Source organism: Crinia signifera, chromosome 12 (genome assembly GCF_055691185.1).
Source record: "Crinia signifera chromosome 12, ASM5569118v1, whole genome shotgun sequence".
Classification (NCBI taxonomy): domain Eukaryota; kingdom Metazoa; phylum Chordata; class Amphibia; order Anura; family Myobatrachidae; genus Crinia; species Crinia signifera.
Genome location: NC_139228.1, coordinates 22,388,555 through 22,409,197, shown reverse-complemented (window position 1 = coordinate 22,409,197; position 20,643 = coordinate 22,388,555). Strand labels below are relative to the sequence as shown.

Genomic DNA, 20,643 nt, shown 5'->3' with positions numbered 1-20,643 from the left:
GTGCCACGTCTCCCGCGCCTTTCTGTGCCACGTCTCCCGCGCCTTTCTGTGCCACGTCTCCCGCGCCTTTCTGTGCCACGTCTCCCGCGCCTTTCTGTGCCACGTCTCCCGCGCCTTTCTGTGCCACGCATGGTTTTAAGCTGATTATCCCTCTCGCCAGTTGGAGAGTACCTTGTGTAGCTTAGGGAAACCTGTGATCACTGATGGTCGTTGGGCATTGTCCACCCTTAGAAGCACATACCCACCAGTGGTGCTATGAAACCTTTTCTGATCGCCATGATTTTAAAGATGAAAAAAAAATTCTTAAATTCCCCTGTTCAGAAGTTGCGGTCAGTAGTACGGAAGCGGTACATCTGTCAGAATGAACTTAGGTCTACAGTCATTAGGTCGACCCCACTAGGTCGACTGGCAGGAAGGTCGACCTGACTTAAGGTCGACATGGGCCAAGGTCGACATGACTTAAGGTTGAATTTGCATAAAGGTCGACATGAGGAAGGTCGACTGGTCATAAGGTCGACATGGGGTTTTCACTGTTTTTTTATCCGAATGTCGACACAGTCGTTATGGACACAGTTGGCAATGAGAATCGGACCCTCGCATCGCTCGCTTCGCTCGCAATGCTTCGGGCACGGTGCCTCGCTGCGCTCGGCACACTATTTTATTCTCCCACCACGCCCTAGTGGATGGTAGGGCATGAAATACCGCCTGTCGGCACATGTCGGCTCAAAAAACAGTGAAAAACCCATGTCGACCTTATGACCAGTCGACCTTCATCATGTCGACCTTTATGCAAATTCGACCTTAAGGCATGTCGACCTTGGCCCATGTCGACCTTAAGTCAGGTCGACCTTCCTGCCAGTCGACCTAGTGGGGTCGACCTAATGACTGTAGACCTAAGTTCATTCTGACAGATGACCGCTTCCCAGTAGTACTTAGAACATGCTATGATCCTTTTATAATCTGAGATATCAGTCGGTCTAGAAATATATCTAGTACTTGTTGCTGATTTATATTTTGCTCTACTGGAGCCGGCTACTTGCTGGCTGCACTTCTTATTCCGTAACATTGTTCTGTAGCTACAAGATTGATGGTGTCTCACAATTCTCTTACCCAGGATATAAACAATGCTTGGGGAGGCCTGGAGCACGCAGAGAAGGGCTATGAGGAGTGGTTGCTGAATGAGATCCGGAGGTTGGAGAGACTAGACCACTTGGCAGAGAAGTTCCGGCAGAAAGCTTCTATTCACGAAGCCTGGACAGATGGTAATGTGATCACACACATCGTAACTGTTCCCGGCTGTCCTGTCACCGGTTATGAAGATTCAGTGTTCTGGATTCACTCATTTTTAAAGTTTGGACAAGACATTTATAGTACAGTACCGCGGAGGGATATATTAACGCAGATGACATTCTGATACACTGTTGGAAACACATTGAGATATTATGTTAGACAGACTGGTGGTAATAAGATAGGCCGCTTACAGACCAGTTAGGCTTTTTCTGTCTACCAAGCCGTATTAATGCCCCCCCAGCACCTTTCTCCTTCATCCCTAATGTGTTATAAAGAATGTCTGCTAGCTTATGACAAGTTGGCCAGATGTATCAAGCTTCAAAAAGTGATAAAACGGAGGGTGATAAACAACCAGCCAATCAGCTGCTACCTGTTATTTTTCAAACCCAGTCTGTAACATGACAGGTAAGAGCTGATTGGCTCGTTGTTTATCACTTTCAGTTTTATCACTTTTTGAGCTTGATACATCTGGTACAGAGGAACATTGTCATACTACTAATGGCACTTAAGTGACTGTTCCGTTCTTTTGAAGCTTACTATAAAAGTGTCTGTTGATCCCCCATTACCGATCATGAGGCATTCAGTGCAGCTGCTGGGTATAGCACAAATAAATAATTGTAAGGGAGAATAGCACAAAAAACTTTATTGTACACAACCTACAAAATAAACAAAAATGTAGGTATCCTGTATAACAGGGATGGGGAACCTTCAGCCCTCCAACTATTGCTGAACTACACATCCCAGCATGCCCTGATACAGTTTTGCTATTTGGCCCTGCTAAAACTGTTGCAGGGCATGCTGGGATGTGGAGTTCAACAACATCTGGAGGCCTGAAGGTTTCCGATCCTTGCTGTAAAAAGTATGAGGTTGACCATTTACTCTCAATTACTGGGAAAAGTTTGGATAAATTGGTTAAATCGGATTTTGTCACTTTTGGGGGGGATTTCTCAAACGCAGCCTGTAGAATGACTGTTAGAGGCTAGCTGGTTGTTAGTATTTTATCTCTCCACATTTTGATAAATTAAGGTTTGGGGAGTATGGATGTTGTAATAGCATTACTGCCTCACAGCACTGAGGTCATGGGTTCGATTCCCACCATGGCCCTTACTGTGTGGAGTTTGTATATGCTCCCTGTGCTTGCGTGGGTTTACTTCGGGTACTCCCAGTTTTCTTTCATAATCCAAGACAAATAGACAAAACAAAATGAACTGTCGTGTGCCAGTGTGCACATGGGCAGACTAGAAGGGCCAAGTGCTTCATATCTGCCTTCAGATTCTATCTTTGTTGTCTCCAAAATACCAACACACAGGCTGTGTGTGAAAAATGAGAGTTATAAGCTGATTGTTTTATGTCTCTCAACTTTATCTCTCTGCAAGATTTGATAAATCCCCCCCATAGTGCCTGTTTCCAAGTCACAAACCGCTTTGAATGCAGCGGCACTCTGAATCCAAAATCAGACTCCGCTGCAGTGTCATTTACGTGCTCCTCAGAATCGGGACCAGATTATCCGCCGCTGAACCGCGTGGTACCGGCAGCTACTGTAGTCTTACATAGTTAATACTGAATGTAAACTTCATAGAGGCGGTGAGCGATTGGCGTATTTGTGAAATATGTTCGCTCTCTCCTGTTCTACCTTTAATGTTTTCATTCCTCAACAGGTAAGGAAAGCATGCTGCAGAAGAAGGACTATGAGACGGCGAGTCTGTCGGAGATCAAGGCTCTGCTGAAGAAACACGAGGCCTTTGAAAGCGATTTGGCTGCTCACCAGGACCGGGTGGAACAGATTGCAGCGATTGCCCAGGAACTGAAGTATGTCTGGCGCAGCCTTTATGGTTATGCAGCTTCTCATTGCAGAGACACTTGGGTAAAAGTAGGCTCGGTCTAGACTAGATGGATAAAAAAGATCTACAGTCTCCTGTAAGCTTCCTATGGCCAATACCTGGACATTCTAAGCTGGTGACCGAATTAAGCTGTTCTATGTGCTTGTAATGTCGACCTTCCGTCCCTGTCGACCATAGCTATTTCGGCCTGTTTCAGTTGTCTACCTAAGCTCTGTTGACCTTCAGTGGTCAACCTAATATATGTCAACTTTCATAGAGTCGATTTAGTGGCCGTATCCTGGGGAGACTGTACTGATTTATTTCATATGACTCATAAATATCTGTGCGACTGAGTCTCTGAATCTGCAGATGAAGTGCTACAATGTAACAGCTGCAGCTTTTTTTTTCAATACAAGCTCTGTTCTCCGTTCTCTGACTCAGTCGCACACAATATAAAGGTGTCATGTTTCAAATGATGCCGCGCAGTCTTCTGCATTGCATATTCAGGAAAAAGACTCCTGACTTTAGTCGAGTTGCACAGGACATGACTGCTCCCTCATGCCAGGCATCTCACGCTGCATTGTGTACTGAAAGTAGAAGTATAAAGAACTTGTACTTGAGATGTAAACCTGTTTACCATGTCTGGTCTTAATATGGCCACTTTTGACTTTGCAGGGGGTGTGCTACAAGTTTCTGGCTGTGCAGTGCTTAGGTAGAGTAGGCACAATTCGGCGGCTGATTATGAACCGTAATCTTGTGAACTGTCAAGGCTCAGAACTATACATAAGCATCACTGCACACTGAATAAGTTAATGTGTTACAAACTTGTTAACGAGCCACTGAAGACCCGTGATCTTCTCCGACTATAAGAATGGTCTTTTTTGGGAAAAAACCCACGAAGGAGAATAAGCGGGATCCCCTCTGTGGGGCATTTAACATGTCGGGAGGTCTCCAGGCACCCCCTGAATTGCTCATTGATGAAGGATACGGCTGATAATAACTGAGATTAATGATGCATAGATGTTGGTTATACAGATGTCTATGATCTGTTGTAGCAGAGGAAGTGTCTGGATGAACAGTAAATTAACAATTCTATTGGTTGATGCCAGCCTCATCGTAATATAATTATTGAGGTACATGTGACATTGCAGAGTATCAGTGTTCCTTCATCTCCATCTCTCTGTGTTTCCATGTAGCGAGCTGGATTACTACGACTCTCCAAGTGTAAACGCTAGGTGCCAAAAAATCTGTGACCAGTGGGATAATCTTGGGATTCTCACCCAGAAACGTAGAGAGGCTCTGGAGGTATGTAACCCAGCTACATGGCAGTGGGGCGCGTTATTTGTGATCATTCTATTTCTATGTCTTTGTGCCGGTTATGGTATATTACATCTACAATGTCTAGGTCTATAATCAAAGTCGACATTGTCAAAAGGTTGACATGAGTTTTTCATGTATTTTTGGTGTCTATGTCAACATAGGTCGGTATGGACACCCCGTCTAAGTGTACCGTGTCCCCTCACATGGCTTGCTATGCTCGCCATGCTTCGGGCACACTATTAAATTCTCCCACATGACGTAGTGGATGGTAAGGTATGAAATACCGCCTGTCGACAAAAAAACCCCCAGCATGTTGACCTTTTTTCACTCAAAGACCTTTTTTCACGCGCCAACCTAGACACTTTAGATCTAATGACTGCATACCCTTTGTGCCAGAGACACAAGCCGCGTTCACGGACTACTGGAGATGCACCAAATCTATTGTTACAAATCTGCCAATTACACAAAAATAATCATAAACCAGATTAGCGTAGTAAAATTTATGTAGGATGAACCTGAATGCTGGACAATTACCTGAATTTTTTTGTTCATTCGATTGACAGCTAGGCACGGAAATTGTCTTGTGTACAAAGAATTATTGTCCGATACAGGACTATTTGGGTGCCAAGTTGCCATTTGAATCTGCAATACATACCTATAACTCTGTGGGGATCATAATGATCAGTTGCTGTCCCCAGTTGCATCTCCGCCACCCCATCTCTACATAAACTGTGGTCGAAATTGCATGCACAGATCTCCAGAAAATCGCTGATTAGCAAATTTTGGAGATTTGCAGGATTAGCCCCAAAGTAATAAATCTAGTGGTCCTGCCTTATCCAAAGCAATGCTCATCGTGTAGATAGATAGAAAGGATATTCTGGCGGTTACTATGAATATAAACTCTCGGACCACTAAGGTAATTGACATCGCCCATAATGGCTTTTCCCATTCTTTTTTCTATCCCATACCCTTGGATTAGGCTTTTCATTTATGTGTACCCCTCTCTCAATTTTAAATATCCAAAGTACTTACGAGCAAAGTAGAAGTGAGTGATATGCGTGTCCTTATATTAAGGAGGAGTAGTAGTGTGCACTCAGGAATCGGGTACCTCTGTGCCTGAAGGATTAACCCCTTTGGTGGTGGGTTTTGCTGGGGCAGGACAAACCTACTAGGGCAGGTTTATCCTGCCCCAGCAAAACCCACCACCAGAAAGCTGGAAGGTCCCCCCCCTCCCCTCCGGCGTTAGTACGCCAGAGCTTCCCTGCTGCCGCTCTCACCCCTCTAGGCCACCTGTCGCAGTGAGAAGGCTGGGGGATGTTCGCGGCTCGGAAGGACTTGGGTGCCTGAGGCGAGTGCTCCCGAGTCCCCCCGAGCCGCTCCGATACCCGAGCCTGCCGCCGACATCATGAGTGACGGGCTGGCTTGCAGGACGGGACCGCCGGTGCACCGATCGCCGGAGGAAAGGTGACCGGGGGAGGGGGGGGCGACTGGGGGATTTGTGGGGGGGTGCTCCAGAGGTGCTGCGCCAGTGGTGCACACATGGACACCACTGGCGCACACCTATTCTATATTAGTGGTATGCCCGGAAATTTTCCGGGACAGCCCGCTGCGGCAGCGCAGCTGAGCCCAGAAAATTTCCAGGCATACCACCCAAGGGGTTAATGCCGCTGCTTCCTCCACCCGTGTAAGTGCGGGGCAGAGGAACCCTGATGTCTGAGGGCAGCGCGGGTAGCTCCCAGTGGATTGCTGGTTGGGCAAAAGCACGAGGAGACACTGCAGACGGAACGTGGTTAGTCTCCATGGCAATGGGAGACCTCTTCCACCTTCGGGAACTTCTTCTTCTGCCATTACCGATATTATTTTCAAGTACCCCCAAGTGATTTGCAGATTACCACAAGGAGGTACGAGTTCCCCAGGTTGAGAACCCACCGTCCTATAATTAAAATAAACAAAATGTACATATTCTTTAGCTTTTCTTTAAGAAACAAGACCAGGTACACATCTATCTTCCATGTGTGCAACAGGATAGGTATACGGTTATCAGGTTAGGTTATTAATTGATCTTATAAGCCATTCAACCACATACACTCGTTACTGAGAAAATGAATGAGTATCACAAAACAGCCCCACAATGAACACTCTGTAAAATACACGTGACCAATTACAGAACAATACTAATGCTACTACCGCCAGAGGTTTGTGTATAAAGCGGTAGCTTCTACCAATAAGGATTGAGCAGTGGCCGTATACTATAAGCTTGCAAGGTGCGGCAACTGTATCGGCTCAGTCATAAACCTGGGGAAGTGGATTCCTCGATAATGTGCAGCGTACATGTTGGGTGACTCACCTGCAGGTGACATAGTATTGTGTGGCTGTATTTGTTCAGCCTTTGTCCCTTTATATCCCTTTTCTATTGACTCTACAGAGCTTTGGATACTCGGTGACCATGGCACATGTGTCTTGTAGTCTTTATTAATGATGTCCGTTGTTCAGTGGTGGGCGCGCTGGTTTCAGTTTTAGATGTTAGCACAGTTGTTTAGTTTTGTTTGGTTGTAATGAGATTTATAGTCAACTGACGTTCCCCCCTTTAGCAGCTGGCCAGGCCATTGATTGTGGTAGATACTGTGCAGGTGCTAGTGCAGAGTATTCTAATTTGGATCATAACTGATTGCCACATAATAGTCCTATTCTGTTTAATGCTATATAGGATTAATGTGTTTATATGATGCTCTAGTTCAGAGATGGGGAACCTTTAGTCCTCCAGCTGTTGGGGAACTACACATGCCAGCATGCCCTGCTGCCGTTTTGCCATTTGGCCGTGCTAAAATTGTTGCAGGGCATGCTGGGATGTGTAGTTCAACAACAGCTGGAGGGCCAAAATGTCTCCATCCCTGCTCTAGTCCATAAGGTATACATCCTTGAACTTAATTGTTTTACCCCCGGGATCCATTAGTTACCAACTAATTTGACACACTCATTGGGCGGAAGAACGTTTTGTGCCAATCTTGGTTATCTCCATGACCCAAAGTTGAGAGAGAAGTCTATAACCTAGTTACCAGTGGCGGATCCAGTGGTGGGTTTTGAAATTCGAATAGGTTTGTGACGCCAAGTTCCTGATGGTGGTAATTGGTGTCGCCTTCCCCTGTTTGATTTTTGGCTTGTGCTACAGTTCTGGAGCTGCCAGTGCTAATGAGTATCAGACACACTTTTAATTCACCTAAAGCCATTGATAGTTTAATAGGATGATTCTAAATGCATACAGTGCACCTTGCAGTTTAATATATTGCTTGTATAACTCTTACTGGTTGTCAATCACTTAGAGAACAGAGAAGTTATTGGAAACCATTGATCAACTTTATCTGGAGTATGCCAAGAGAGCCGCCCCATTCAACAACTGGATGGAAGGCGCCATGGAGGACCTGCAGGACACCTTCATTGTTCATACCATTGAGGAGATCCAGGTAATAGAATTTCCCTGTGTGCTATCATTGCGTCGCTATCGCCTGGCGATTTTAATATCCCGCAAGCTGGGTAAATCTAGTTACATCGCCGGTCAGGGCCAATGTTTTCATCGGAGACACTGGCCCTGACGGATCTCTCGCACACATGGCTGTGAGATCTTGCTGAGTGTTCGGACCGATCTAGCATCACTCATAGCGCTAAGCAAAATCTCCCCGTGTGTAGGCCCCTTTAGGGCTACACTCGGATGGATTCAATGTCCATCTGCTGTGGACATTAAGCCTTTTGAAGATGTGAATGATGAGATCATGATACTGATAACTGCGGACTGTACACTACATACTTGCGTCATCTTCTAGGGACTGAGTACAGCACACGAGCAGTTCAAAGCAACATTGCCAGAAGCCGACAAAGAGCGACAAGCCATCCTTGGAATTCATAATGAGGTCACAAAGATTGCGCAGACTTATCATGTCAATATGTCCGGGACCAATGCCTACTCCACGATCTCCCCTCAAGAAATCAACAATAAGTGGGACCATGTGAGTTTTTCATGATTTTTTTTTTTAACATCTCAGCATGTTGCTGACATTCAATAAATAAATCACAATAAAGCGCTTTATATTTGTTTATCAATACTGCGAATTATTACTGCTATTGCCGTTTTGTTGGCATTTTCTGCTTTTCGTTCTACGCAGTCATGTGTTATTGTAGGGAGTATCAATAGCAACAGATGGTATTGGATATGCGCAGGACTGTATCATTAAGATCTATGTTTGCTAGATATTGTATATTGTAAGCCCACATCATGCCGGCATACCGCCGTACTATTCCTGTGAACTTGGGGTAGGCAGCCATTTTAGGACACTGCTAGTTACAGGTCAATGTTGTTGGGAAAATGAGAGCTGTGACCAGTAATTCTGTAATGTTCTATGCAGGTGAGACAGCTGGTGCCCCGTCGGGATCAGGCGCTGATGGAGGAACATGCACGTCAGCAGCAGAACGAACGGCTGAGGAAGCAGTTTGCAGCACAAGCCAATGTCATTGGCCCGTGGATACAAACGAAGATGCAGGTACAGAGAAGGAGGCAAAATATAAAATATGGAAATAACTCATTTCTGAGACCATAATCAACCAATGACATCAAGCAACGGTCTACTACTTCATGGCAGAGTAATTATTTTCAGAGATGCTTTGGTGTGGGACAAGTTCCAACTGCTATATCCACCTTTTCCACCCTTCTATCCTTTAGTCATTACATTATGGAATGGCAGCACGGAAGGTGTAATGGTTAGAATTACTGCCTCACAGCACTGAGGTTATGGGTTCGATTCCTACCATGGCCCTAACTATGTGGAGTTTGTATATTCTCCCCATACTTGCGTGGGTTTTCTCCGGGTGCTCCGTTTCCTCCCACAATCCCAAAATATACTGGTAGGTCAATTGTGCGTGTACATGTGGTAGGGAATAAAGAGTGTAAGCTCCACTGGGGCAGGGACTGATGTGAATGTTCAACTATACTCTGTAAAGTGCTGCGGAATATGTGTGCGCTATATAAGAAACTGTTAATAAATAAATAATGCATGGGCCGTTCCAGTGAAGAAAATGAAGAGTCAGACAGTAAAATGTAAATTTATAGAATATGAATTTAAAATAGTCAAATGGTGAAACAAGTGGTGGAATAAATTACATGTATAGTGCTGCCTGTCACCTTCCAGACAAAAATACCTCCATTTAAAATGAACGGAATATTTTATTTTTACCAGTTATAATGTTCTCATTCTATAGTTAATTTGAGTATCGATTTATGAAGCATAAGTATGAAGTTGGGCTACATAAAGAGTAAATTAAAAGAAAATCACAAGCCCAGCCACCTTAATGGGGTGATATACTTAATGTATTGGTGACTCACCAGCCCAACCACCTGAATAGGGTAATATAGCTTATTGGTGACTCACCAGCCCAACCATCGGAGTGGGGTAAAGCAGCTTACTTCATAAATCGATACTCAAATTAACTATAATTAGTGACTCACCAGCCCAGCCACCTAAATGGGGTAATATACTTATTATTGACTCACCAGCCCAGCCACCTAAATAGGGTAATAAAGCTTATTGGTGACTCACCAGCCCAACCACCAAAATGGGGTAATACAGCTTATTAGTGACTCACCGCCCAGCCACCTAAATAGGATAATATAGCTTATTGGTGACTCGCCAGCTCAACCATCCGAGTGGGGTAAAGCAGTTTATTAGTGACTCACCATCCCAACCACCTAAATTATGTAATATAGCTTATTGGTGACTCACCAGCCCAACCACCCGAATGGGGTAATGCAGCTTATTTATGACTTACCAGCCCAGCCACCAGATGGGGTAATACAGCTTATTGGTGATCCCCAGCCCAGCCACCCAAACTGGGTAATGCAGCTTATTGGTGACTCACCAGCCCAGTCAAATATCCCACCCAACTAAATTGTTCAATACTACTCACTGGTGACCCACTATCTCAGCCAAGCAATAATCTCTCCCAACCAAACAGGACTATACATCTCAATGGTAAGTCACCAGCACAGCCAACCAAATATCCCACCCACCTACCAAAACTGTACCATAAGTTTGTTTAACATTATGGTTATGTGTCATTTATCAATGCAGATCAATACAAAATAGTCAGCGTATTGTCTTTTTGGATCAGAGACGTGACCCACTAGCCATTTTGGTTTGGCTGCTGCCAGCACATTCACAAAACAATAGACCCAGATAAATGTTTGTTCTACTCAAACGTACCTCTATTGGCAGCCATTATGTAGAAATTAAAATGTATTGAAGCCTCGCTGTCACTTATAACATGTATTATACATGATTCTATGGTCTGCCATCTACAGGAGATCGGCCGCATCTCTATAGAAATGCACGGGACTCTCGAAGATCAACTCAGTCATTTGAGACAATATGAGAAGAGTATTGTGAACTACAAACCAAAGATTGACCAGTTAGAGGGGGATCACCAACAAATACAAGAGGCCCTAATATTCGACAACAAGCACACCAACTACACCATGGAGGTAAGCGACTCCTGATGACTGTGACTGGAAGAGATTTCTATTGTCCGAGATCAGGTTAGACTCCGTCTATTTAAAGTAGAATTTCAGGTTTTTTTTTTTTGGTTTCTTAATTGTAAATTTAAAAGTGTGAACATAGCGTTTAATAAAATTGATCTTAGGCTCCCCAGAATCCATTGGTGGTACTGACTGATGAATATGTAGCCTGCCTAAGTGTCCTCCTTGGTAGCTAATAGGCTAGGCCCTGGCAAGACTATTGGCGTCTGTCAATCACCTAACCTCTTTGACAATTGACTTTGATACATGGTTTTATTTTATGCTTGACTTCAGCACATCCGAGTGGGATGGGAACAACTTCTGACCACCATTGCCAGAACTATGAATGAGATCGAAAACCAGATCCTCACACGAGATGCCAAAGGCATCAGCCAGGAGCAGATGAATGAATTCAGGAACTCGTTCAACCATTTTGATAGGGTAAGTATGCATGGGCCTCTGTTTAATTGGGCAGGTATAGGGGCAGCCTGAGTGAGTGTGCATGTTCTAGATCTGGTGGTTGTACAACATTTCTGGGAAACCGTTTCTTCACAGCCCATTGGCTTCCTTTATGCCGTTACCATTATTAGTTTTTTTATGGCATGCTAGAAAAGAACTTTTCTAGCATGTTTTCCACATTGTTTTCCACATTGACCATAGTAGGATACTGGAAGACCAAATCACTTATCCAAAAGCGCAAATAGCAAAAGATGGTTCTGGGATCAGGGCCTCTAATAAGTCTGTGAGAATCCTTGTAAACCCATACAAATAACGTAATGGCCCTAACTGTGTGGAGTTGTATATTCTCCCCATGCTTGCGTGGGTTTCCTCTGGGAGCTCCGGTTTCCACCCACAATCCAGAAAAATGTATTGGTAAATTAATTGGCTTTTGAGAAAAATTAACCCTAGACTGGAGGGGCCGAGTGTTCCGATCTGCCATCAAATTCTAATACAAACTCTGCCTAGGAAATGTTTTACAATTAAGCTTCTTTTGTTCTTACAATGACAAATTCACCTTTGTGAATGAGCGATAGTGATTTCCCTAACAAAACTGTGTTTGAAATATTATATTAACTGTTACATGAGCATTTCCATAAAGGCTGTTCCAACATGTTTTTAAATAACTTCTCCACCCTAACTCCTACTAGCAGAACTGTCTGGATATAATGCCAGTGGCTCACCCAGCTCCAGAGAACTTGCCCTCTTGAGCGCTGTAACCCCCCCCATATTGTAAATCATGTGACCAGAAATGTTGTAGCACTGCTGGAGTTAGTCCTCCTGTCCTGCAGGTGTCGCTAGAGTGCTGAGGGGTATTGTCTCTGAATTCTTGTTCTAGTATGGTGTTATTCTTAAACTATTAATAAAGGTTTAACTTTTAATAATTATTCATGCTGTACTGTTAAGTCAGGTGTGAGTGGCATAAAGGCCTACTGTATCTTAGACACTTTCCAATAACACCCTACAGTATTCAGAAGTACCAGTGGTTTAATGTGTATGGCTGTGGATGGATGTGACTGTATAGGAAACAGTGGGTTGCAATAGTGAATATGGCGCAAACAGCTGTCACCTCGCAATGGCTGGGAGGGGGGGGGGGGGGTCTAACCTGAACCCTATCTTGACCATCACTGTGGCTGTATAGGATATACATGCATGAGTCTGGGCACTGGTACTGTGTATACGCAGCAGGGAAATCATGCATGTAACTAAACATATCCCAGCACTACATACAATAAGCATGCATGTGCTAATGTGTAGACACTAATCCGATCTACTGGCTTCTTAGATTATGTGTACAGGAATAGATTTCAGGTGATTATTTGTTTCATTAATTAATACTTGTTAAATATTAGGGGATTTCACAGCCTAGATTTCAATGAGGAGCATCAACACCCATCACAAATACCACCGGACTTTCATGAGTAATGTGTCAAGCCTTGTGGAGAGAGACAGTAAAAAAAGTTGCATAAAGCAGCCAATCGGCTCCTGTTATTTAAAAGACTCCTCTTATTTCAAAGAAACTTCACGTTATCTCTGCAAGACTTGGTACATCTCCCCCTCATTCGGACCTCGCTGTTTTGTTGTAATTAAACATGTATGTGTGATGTGTTCCACTAGTCATAATTTCACACAAATCAGCATCTTTGGGCAGAACTTTCTATCCAGTCCACCACGTGACCCTGGTACCCTGCTTTAGAGGCTAGCCCTATATTGCTTGCCGTATACCCCATTTACACCAGAAGCAAATTACCGGTTAAGGCTTTTCAACCCAGGAATTTGCGGAAAAAAAACCCAGGTTTTTCTGTGGCGTGAAAGTGTCAACACTGGTATTAAATCTCGGCACTCTTGACCAGGGTCGTTGAGCCGGGATTTAAGACCCGTGCAGACCCTTTCACACCACAGAGAAACCTGGGTTTTAAAGCATATTCCCAGGGTGAAAAGCTTTAACCCGGTAATTTGTGGGTGGTGTGAATTGGGGTCAGGCTTTACCCGGCAAAATGACCTGGCACCCAAAAATGCTGGGAAATTGCCGGGTGGCTGGTGTGAAAGGGGTATTAGGGGCTAGCCCTGGATTGCTTAGGGGCTAGCCCTGGATTGCTTCGGGGCCAGCCCCAGGTTGCCTGCCTTAGGGCTAGCGACCGGTTCTAGTCTGGAGCTACTGGCAATGAGGAGCTTGATTAGATCGGTCATATTTTAGATGTATTGTTAATATCTAGGAAAGTAGTACAGGTTGAGTATCCCGTATCCGTGCATCCCGTATCCGAATTATTCCAAAAACCGTGGTTTTTGGAATAATTCGGATTTTTTTTTTTACCCCCCCTAACCCTCTTTTCATACTTACCAAGTCCCCGGGCGTCCACAGCAGGCCTCCGGCATCTTCTCCAGGCTCTCCAGCGGTCCCAGGAATGCATTGCGCGAGTGTGTGCGCGCGCTGGTGACGTCACCGGTGCGCGCGCACACTCGCGCAATGCATTCCTGGGACCGCTGGAGAGCCTGGAGAAGATGCCGGAGGCCTGCTGTGGACGCCCGGGGACTGCGTGGAGGCCGAAGGACCACCGGACACCATCAGGGGACAGGTAAGTATGCTAAAAAAAAAAATTATTCCAAAAACCGTAAAATTCCCCTATCCGAAATACTCGTGGTCCCGAGCATTTCGGATAGGGGATACTCAACCTGTATAGAATAGACGGTGAATTTGTTTCTATAAAATCCCCAATAATCGCCTTAAAATATTCCAAAATGTAAAATATAGATCCCTACAAGCCCTTATGGAAATATAGATCCCTACAAGCCCTTACGTTTCAGTAATCTGCATTAGCAACATTGCGGTCAGTGCAAGTCCTCAGTATTTGTTTAGAGCAGCAGGAACTTCTGAGAACTTAATTATCTTTATATATAGTTTATAATGGATTTAGTTGTTTTGTTACCATGTCGTTAAAATCTTTATTTTCTTCTTAGTCAGGCGCAATTAGAAAGAATGTACAGAAACTATTCACAACCTGTATTAACAGAAAGCTAGGGTTCCAGATAATTATATCTTCATGGGACTCGGTGTTCCCCTACAAGAACACGGCACACGCTGAATATCATACAACGCAGATTGTAGTGTAGGTGCCGTGTAGGCAGTCGTGAGCTGGTAATGAGACCCAGGAGCCTTTTAAGCGCACTTTGTAATAATGAGAAGTGTTCCTTAACGCCTTCCAGCCAATCCCATATCAGCAGTCTTGTGTAGTAGTTACAATAATGAAAGCTTTTATGTGGTTGGTTGTGTACGGTAACAGGCCAGTGACATAAACTCTGAGTATCTGCAATTCCACCAGCTGTAATGGATCATTCTAGCACCTGGACTAGTGCAGTTCCTCCTCCCTGCCTTGGGGTGTCGCTCTCTGCTGCTTCTAGCACAGCAGATTGGCAGATCTGTGAAATACAGACCACACTGTGCTAGACACTGTAGAAGTACTGATGGTCCTATCAGGGAACTTGCGTTAGGTTTATGTTGATTTGAATAGGACTGTATGGTTAGTTTAGCCCTTCTAGGGTTACATACACATATATCATATGGGTCTTTAGGGCAGTGCATATAGATGATTACAGAAATCTAATGGGCAGCATAAATGGAGAAGGGAAGGGAGATAAGAGCACCTATACTTCATCCTGCTTCCTCCAGAATATCCATGTGCATTGTCCTTGTGGCCTCCATAGGGATATAACCAGCTTTCTTTGGTGCACTGTTGCTCTCTTCAATGTCAGATGAATGAGAGAGAACTCATACAGCCAATGCCATGAGCCTTAGAACACCCGTTGAAAAAAGCATCCTTGTCACAAATATTAATTCTATGTTCTTTTTTTTTCTCTTTATTTACCCCGTCCATGCATGTCCCTTCCTGCTTCATTCTGCATGACCCATCATTCACAATCAATCCCACCACCCTGTCTTGCCCATTTCTGTGCCCTCACACTGTCACTCCTCCTTGGCATGGCATGTCCCGGACACCTGAACGGTCACTTTCTGTAACAAGGAGCACTCCGGCACGCTTGGCCCAGAGGAATTTAAGGCCTGTCTCATCAGCTTGGGTTACGATATTGGAAACGATCCACAGGTATAGAAAACTACCGCGTCTATAAGCCATGACTGTATAATAACGTGACTGTTGTTTCCCAGGTAACTGCAGACCAGTGTTGCTTTACTGCGTCGTCAGTTGATATAATGTATTTTTTTCTCCCTATTTCCTAAATGTTGTTTGTGTGTTTTATTATGTCTATATTCTTTCTCATGATCCTTTTCAAACTTCTGCAAAACATCTGATTCTGCTTTCCCCCGTCTCTGACGCCCTCTTGTGTCACCCCCCTGTCTCTGGTGACACCCCCCCACCATATCTCTGGCGCCATCTTGTGTGACGGTCATCCGTCGTGTGCCCCCCCCTCCATCTCTGGTGCCCTCTTGTGTGCCCCCTCCCCATCTCTTGCTACCTCTTGTTTCATATCCCCCCCCATCTCTGGCACCGTCTTGCCTCTTGTGTCCACCCACCTCTGGCGCCCCCCCCCCCATCATCTCTTGTGCCCCCCCACCCCCGTCGCTGGCGCCCTCTTTTGTGTCACCCCCCACACACACACCCATCGTCTCTGCCTCCCTCTTGTGCCCCCCTCTGGTGCCATCCTGTGCCAAAATCCCCCCCCCCGTCTCTGGCGCCCTCTTGTTACTGTATTTCCTGTTGATATTTGAATCTTTCTTAATGTTTATATGCGTTCTGCCTCTGCTTTCCTTTTCTGACTGTCCTGTTTCTGGTCTCCACCGCACCTTTCTGTGTTTCTGTCCTTTCCATCACTGGTCATCCTGCAGAAGAAGACCGGCATGCTGGAGAGCGATGATTTCCGTGCTTGTCTTATCTCCATGGGTTACAATATGGTAAAGTAAAACCTGCTTCTACTGTATGATGCTGTAAGGACATAGCTTACGGAGATAGAACTGCGCTATAATGTTTCACTGTGCTGTAGTTACTCCCATCTGTATCCGTACAGGGAACCTTTAGCACAGGCCGCAGAGCAGTAGTGGCCGTTACCGGTGTTCAGGCCTGTAATGTAACGCCAAGCCATCCAGTGTAGCTGCCGGTAGATTGTAACTCAGGGGGCCAATTCAGTTGCTATCAATGACCGCCACCTAGTGCAAGTATGCCGCAATTACGTCAAACCTAAAATTATTATTTTAATGTGCACCCCTATGGGACAGCAACCAAAAATGTGATTGCATAGCTAAATTGGGGGTGATTTGCTGGTATTGCAACAATGTGGGCATAATCTTTGTTAGGATCACTGGTGTACATTGCTGTAGTTTATGGCCTAAATTGTAATTAAGTTCCTTCAAAAATAAGATATATATAATAAAGTAGAAATTGCCTAAATGTAAAATAATAATCTAAATGTATAAAATAATATCATACATATATATATATATATACCATTGGCAGTTGTAGAGGTTGGGCTGCAGCACAGCCAAATATTCAAATATGGGTGCCACCCCCAAATTCTGACAAATATCACCATCCAAGATTCCGTGGCAGTTGCTGCTGCCCCCCTATTTAAATTTTAAACTGTGCTGCTGCCCCACCCCTGAAGCCGCCACTGTCTGTTACTAATAACCTTTTTTATTCACTTGTTCATGCAATGTGTTTTATGCCGTGTCAATTGTGAGGTTACATAGTTACATAGTAGATGAGGCTGAATAAAGACTTGCGTCCATCTAGTTCAGTCTGGGTTTTAATAGCTTAAAAAGCCACTGTCTTGTCATATTGGTTCTCTCCACGTGGCTGCTTTTCCCATTTTTACCACGTGATAGCAGAAGCTTATAAATACAATGGGAAATGTGCTTAAGCAATGGTAAAATTCAACTAATGCCCGGGCTTCATAGTACTGTACCTCCTGTATAGAGTCCTAGACACTGCAGGACACATGTGTACTACACTTTACACTTCAGAAATTGAAAACAAGTGTCTAATTGGTTGCTGTGGGTTACAAGACCTTTTTGTACAGTTGCCCCACTTTGCATAAAATCCCAGGGGTTTCCTGTACTATTTGCAATCAATGGCAATTAATGGAATGCATATATAACGAACATATTGGGTACAGCTACCTTATCATTTTAGAATGTACATTAATATCCATACCCCCCCAATATGACCCATTCCAGGAGGGACAAGATGCTCTGTTCCTGGACTTCCATGCCATTGGCAGTTGCAGGGTTGCAGCACAGTCAAAAATTCAGGTAGGGGCCCCCACCAACTGCCACCACAGTCTGAGACTCACTGGCAGATGTGGCTCCCCTATTTGGACAGTGGCGCAGTCCCAGCTCTGCAACTGGCAAGGAAGTCCAGGAGTAGCGCACTCGTGGAATGGGTCATGTTGGGAGGTATGACTAAGAGGATGGGGACTATAGCTAAGCAATGCTGTGGCACATTCTCTGCTCTGGTGCTGATCATTGTGCTCCTGAAGGCCAAATATTACAGGTGTTTCAGGGCTTATTGATAAAGTTTGGGTTGTTGACAACCCCTTTCAAAAACAAACAATGTACTCCTCCTTCATGGTTACAGTGTGACTGTACAAGGTCCATTGTTAAACTATAGTAACTAATAATTCCTCAATGCCTTCCTGTCTAGGGTGAAGCAGAGTTTGTCCGTATAATGACGATCGTAGATCCAAACAGACTAGGTGTGGTGACCTTCCAAGCCTTCATTGACTTTATGTCTCGCGAGACTGCAGACACAGACACCGCTGACCAAGTCATGGCCTCATTTAAGGTTCTCGCTGGGGACAAGGTTTGTACATACTCCTCTTGTTGCTATTCTATATTAAAGAATACATTTCTATTCATCATTGTATGCTGCTAACTCAAACCCGCAAATTTGAAAATCTAATGTTTCTCTATACAAATATACAAAGTAGGTTGGGACTGGGGTACAAAGGCCAGTCATCCCACTTGCAAACACCCACTATAGAGATGAAGATAATGAAGATGTCTGAAGGTGTATACACATGGGACAATCATCGTCTGCTGATATCGGTGGCCATGGAAATCAAAAACGCACCGTGTACACACACCTTAAGACTGGAAGAGAGATAAAGCAGACAGAGATTAGGAGGGGGGGGGGGGGTATTCCATGTGCATTTTGACTGTCGGAACATCGGCCATTGCCAACGTCAATTCGACTGTATTAGTCTGTATTCCATCTTCCGACTGCCGGAAACATTCCGACAATCTGGAATTGTTGTGGTTTGTGCAAAATGGTCACATATTGTCGGAAATGGACGTGGATTTGACAATCTGGCGTCCATTTTTTTGAACATGCTGATTTGACTTTTTATGCCTTAAATGTGGTTGGAAATGGCCGCATTGAATAGGTGTGTGCCGCTATTTCTAATATTGGTGAACATTGAATTCCATCCTATGGGATCTGTTTATAAAGCTGAGAGAAGTCCTGTTTTGTGGCTGCTGTGGGCTACAGTGGTAACGATGCTCTGGTCAAGGCCTTATTATAGTGCAGATGTATTCAATATGTGCCATTTTTTGGGAGAAGGGGAGAGCAGATGACCTCAAACTATTTGATTCCATTGTACAATCCTAGGTACTTAACATTGGTTCATCATTTAAAGATCTACAGTGCATAAAGGTAAATTAGCCAACATACCTTTTTGTTTTATTGGCTGTAGAATAGTTTGATCCCTGATATTGTCCGCTCTGTATCCTATGCAATCTGTCCCGTGACGTCTCCTTTTCTGGAATGGGCATAAGTGGCAAATCCTGGTATCATCAAATCAATGTCCTTTTTGTTTCCCCCCCCCCTGTAGAATTACATCACAGCGGATGAGCTGCGGCGGGAACTTCCTCCTGATCAAGCAGAGTATTGCATTGCCAGGATGGCCCCGTACATCGGACACGACGCCGTCCCAGGGGCCCTGGACTACATGTCTTTTTCAACAGCACTCTATGGTGAAAGTGACCTTTAACCCTGCATGACGCTCCTCCAGGTCGCTGCAGTGACAGTTGGCCATCACTCCTGTACCCAATGCGGTTTCAGCTTTCACGCCTTTTGTGTGTCTTCATAGTTCACCAGATGAAACGAAAATAAATAAATCACTTTCAGCCCCCCTCGTGCTCAGACCCTTTGTCAGTCTGGCACCGCAGGGAGGTAGATATTTGTGTAAAGTTTTGTCCTTTAAAGCAACAGTTTACAAATACAAATTTTTACTAAAGACCTTTAAATGCATATTTTATTATGAGAGGAAAAAAAAGTGAAATGTATTTTTCTGCCAACACAAAAGTAAAGCTAAGTCCTTTTTTTTTTCCTGGTTTGTCGGAGAACAGTTGAATGTTCCAGATTCTTATCCGCCGTCTTTTTGCGACCGCTGCTGAAGAGCGCTGACTATTTAGTAGCTGGTACTTGGCTGAAATATCTTTTTCCATCCACCGATTTATCAGTCTCTGATAAACTGTGTTAAAGTGAATTATGTCAAGGTGGAAATTAAACCTCATGAAAACTTCCATATTTTTATAAGCAAACGCATTTTTTTTCCAATATTTAATGTAAGATAATGCAGCATCCTTCACAGCGCATACAACTATTTTTAATGTTGCTACAGTACAAACGGTTTGTTTTGAGACCTGAAGCTTCAATAATCTGTCCTCAGTATCTGCTTGTCACAGTCCTTATTAATGAAGTTCCTGTTTAAATTTTAATCATTTGTGTTATTGGTTACTTTCAATTAAATTACATTTATTAATACAATTTACACAATATGTCATTTTTGCTTTTTTTTTTGGTGTGTTTGTTTTTTTTAATTTCCTTTCCCTCTGAAGGTTCACAATGCCTAACTACATCATAGGCATTCGGCCAATCAGGATTGGCGTGTCACCAGTCAGAGCTAAAAGACGACCATCAAAACTTTTAGCAAATTTCCCCCCCAGTCCTCTAGATCAGTGGTTCCCAACCTCAGTCCTCAGGTACCCCCAAAAGTTCACGTTTGCCAGGTCTCCTCACAGAATAACAAGTGAAATAATTAGCTCCACCTGTTGATGTTTTAAAATGTCAATGAGAAACGAGTGCAGCTGAGAGACTGCTGGGTGGTCTGGAACTGCAAACTGTGGGGGGTACTTGAGGAGCGAGG

The 20,643-nt window shown here is 44.2% G+C and overlaps 1 protein-coding gene across 4 annotated transcripts in view; it reads left to right on the top strand.

The window, feature by feature from the left end:
* ACTN1 (actinin alpha 1) overlaps window positions 1-20,264 on the top strand; it is a 92,848-nt gene extending 72,584 nt beyond the window's left edge. For 2 of the 4 annotated variants that reach the window (XM_083166368.1, XM_083166367.1), the window contains exons 11-22: window positions 1,115-1,262; window positions 2,949-3,099; window positions 4,307-4,415; window positions 7,751-7,891; window positions 8,249-8,431; window positions 8,828-8,962; window positions 10,777-10,956; window positions 11,284-11,430; window positions 15,507-15,587; window positions 16,328-16,393; window positions 18,138-18,296; window positions 19,327-20,264. In XM_083166368.1, coding sequence (XP_083022494.1) covers window positions 1,115-1,262; window positions 2,949-3,099; window positions 4,307-4,415; window positions 7,751-7,891; window positions 8,249-8,431; window positions 8,828-8,962; window positions 10,777-10,956; window positions 11,284-11,430; window positions 15,507-15,587; window positions 16,328-16,393; window positions 18,138-18,296; window positions 19,327-19,485 — 1,659 coding nt within the window. In that variant the 3' untranslated portion in view covers window positions 19,486-20,264. The remainder of the gene's footprint in view (window positions 1-1,114; window positions 1,263-2,948; window positions 3,100-4,306; window positions 4,416-7,750; window positions 7,892-8,248; window positions 8,432-8,827; window positions 8,963-10,776; window positions 10,957-11,283; window positions 11,431-15,506; window positions 15,588-16,327; window positions 16,394-18,137; window positions 18,297-19,326) is intronic. The other 2 variants (XM_083166370.1, XM_083166369.1) reach the window with 2 other exon arrangements.
* The last annotated feature ends 379 nt before the right edge of the window (window positions 20,265-20,643 follow it).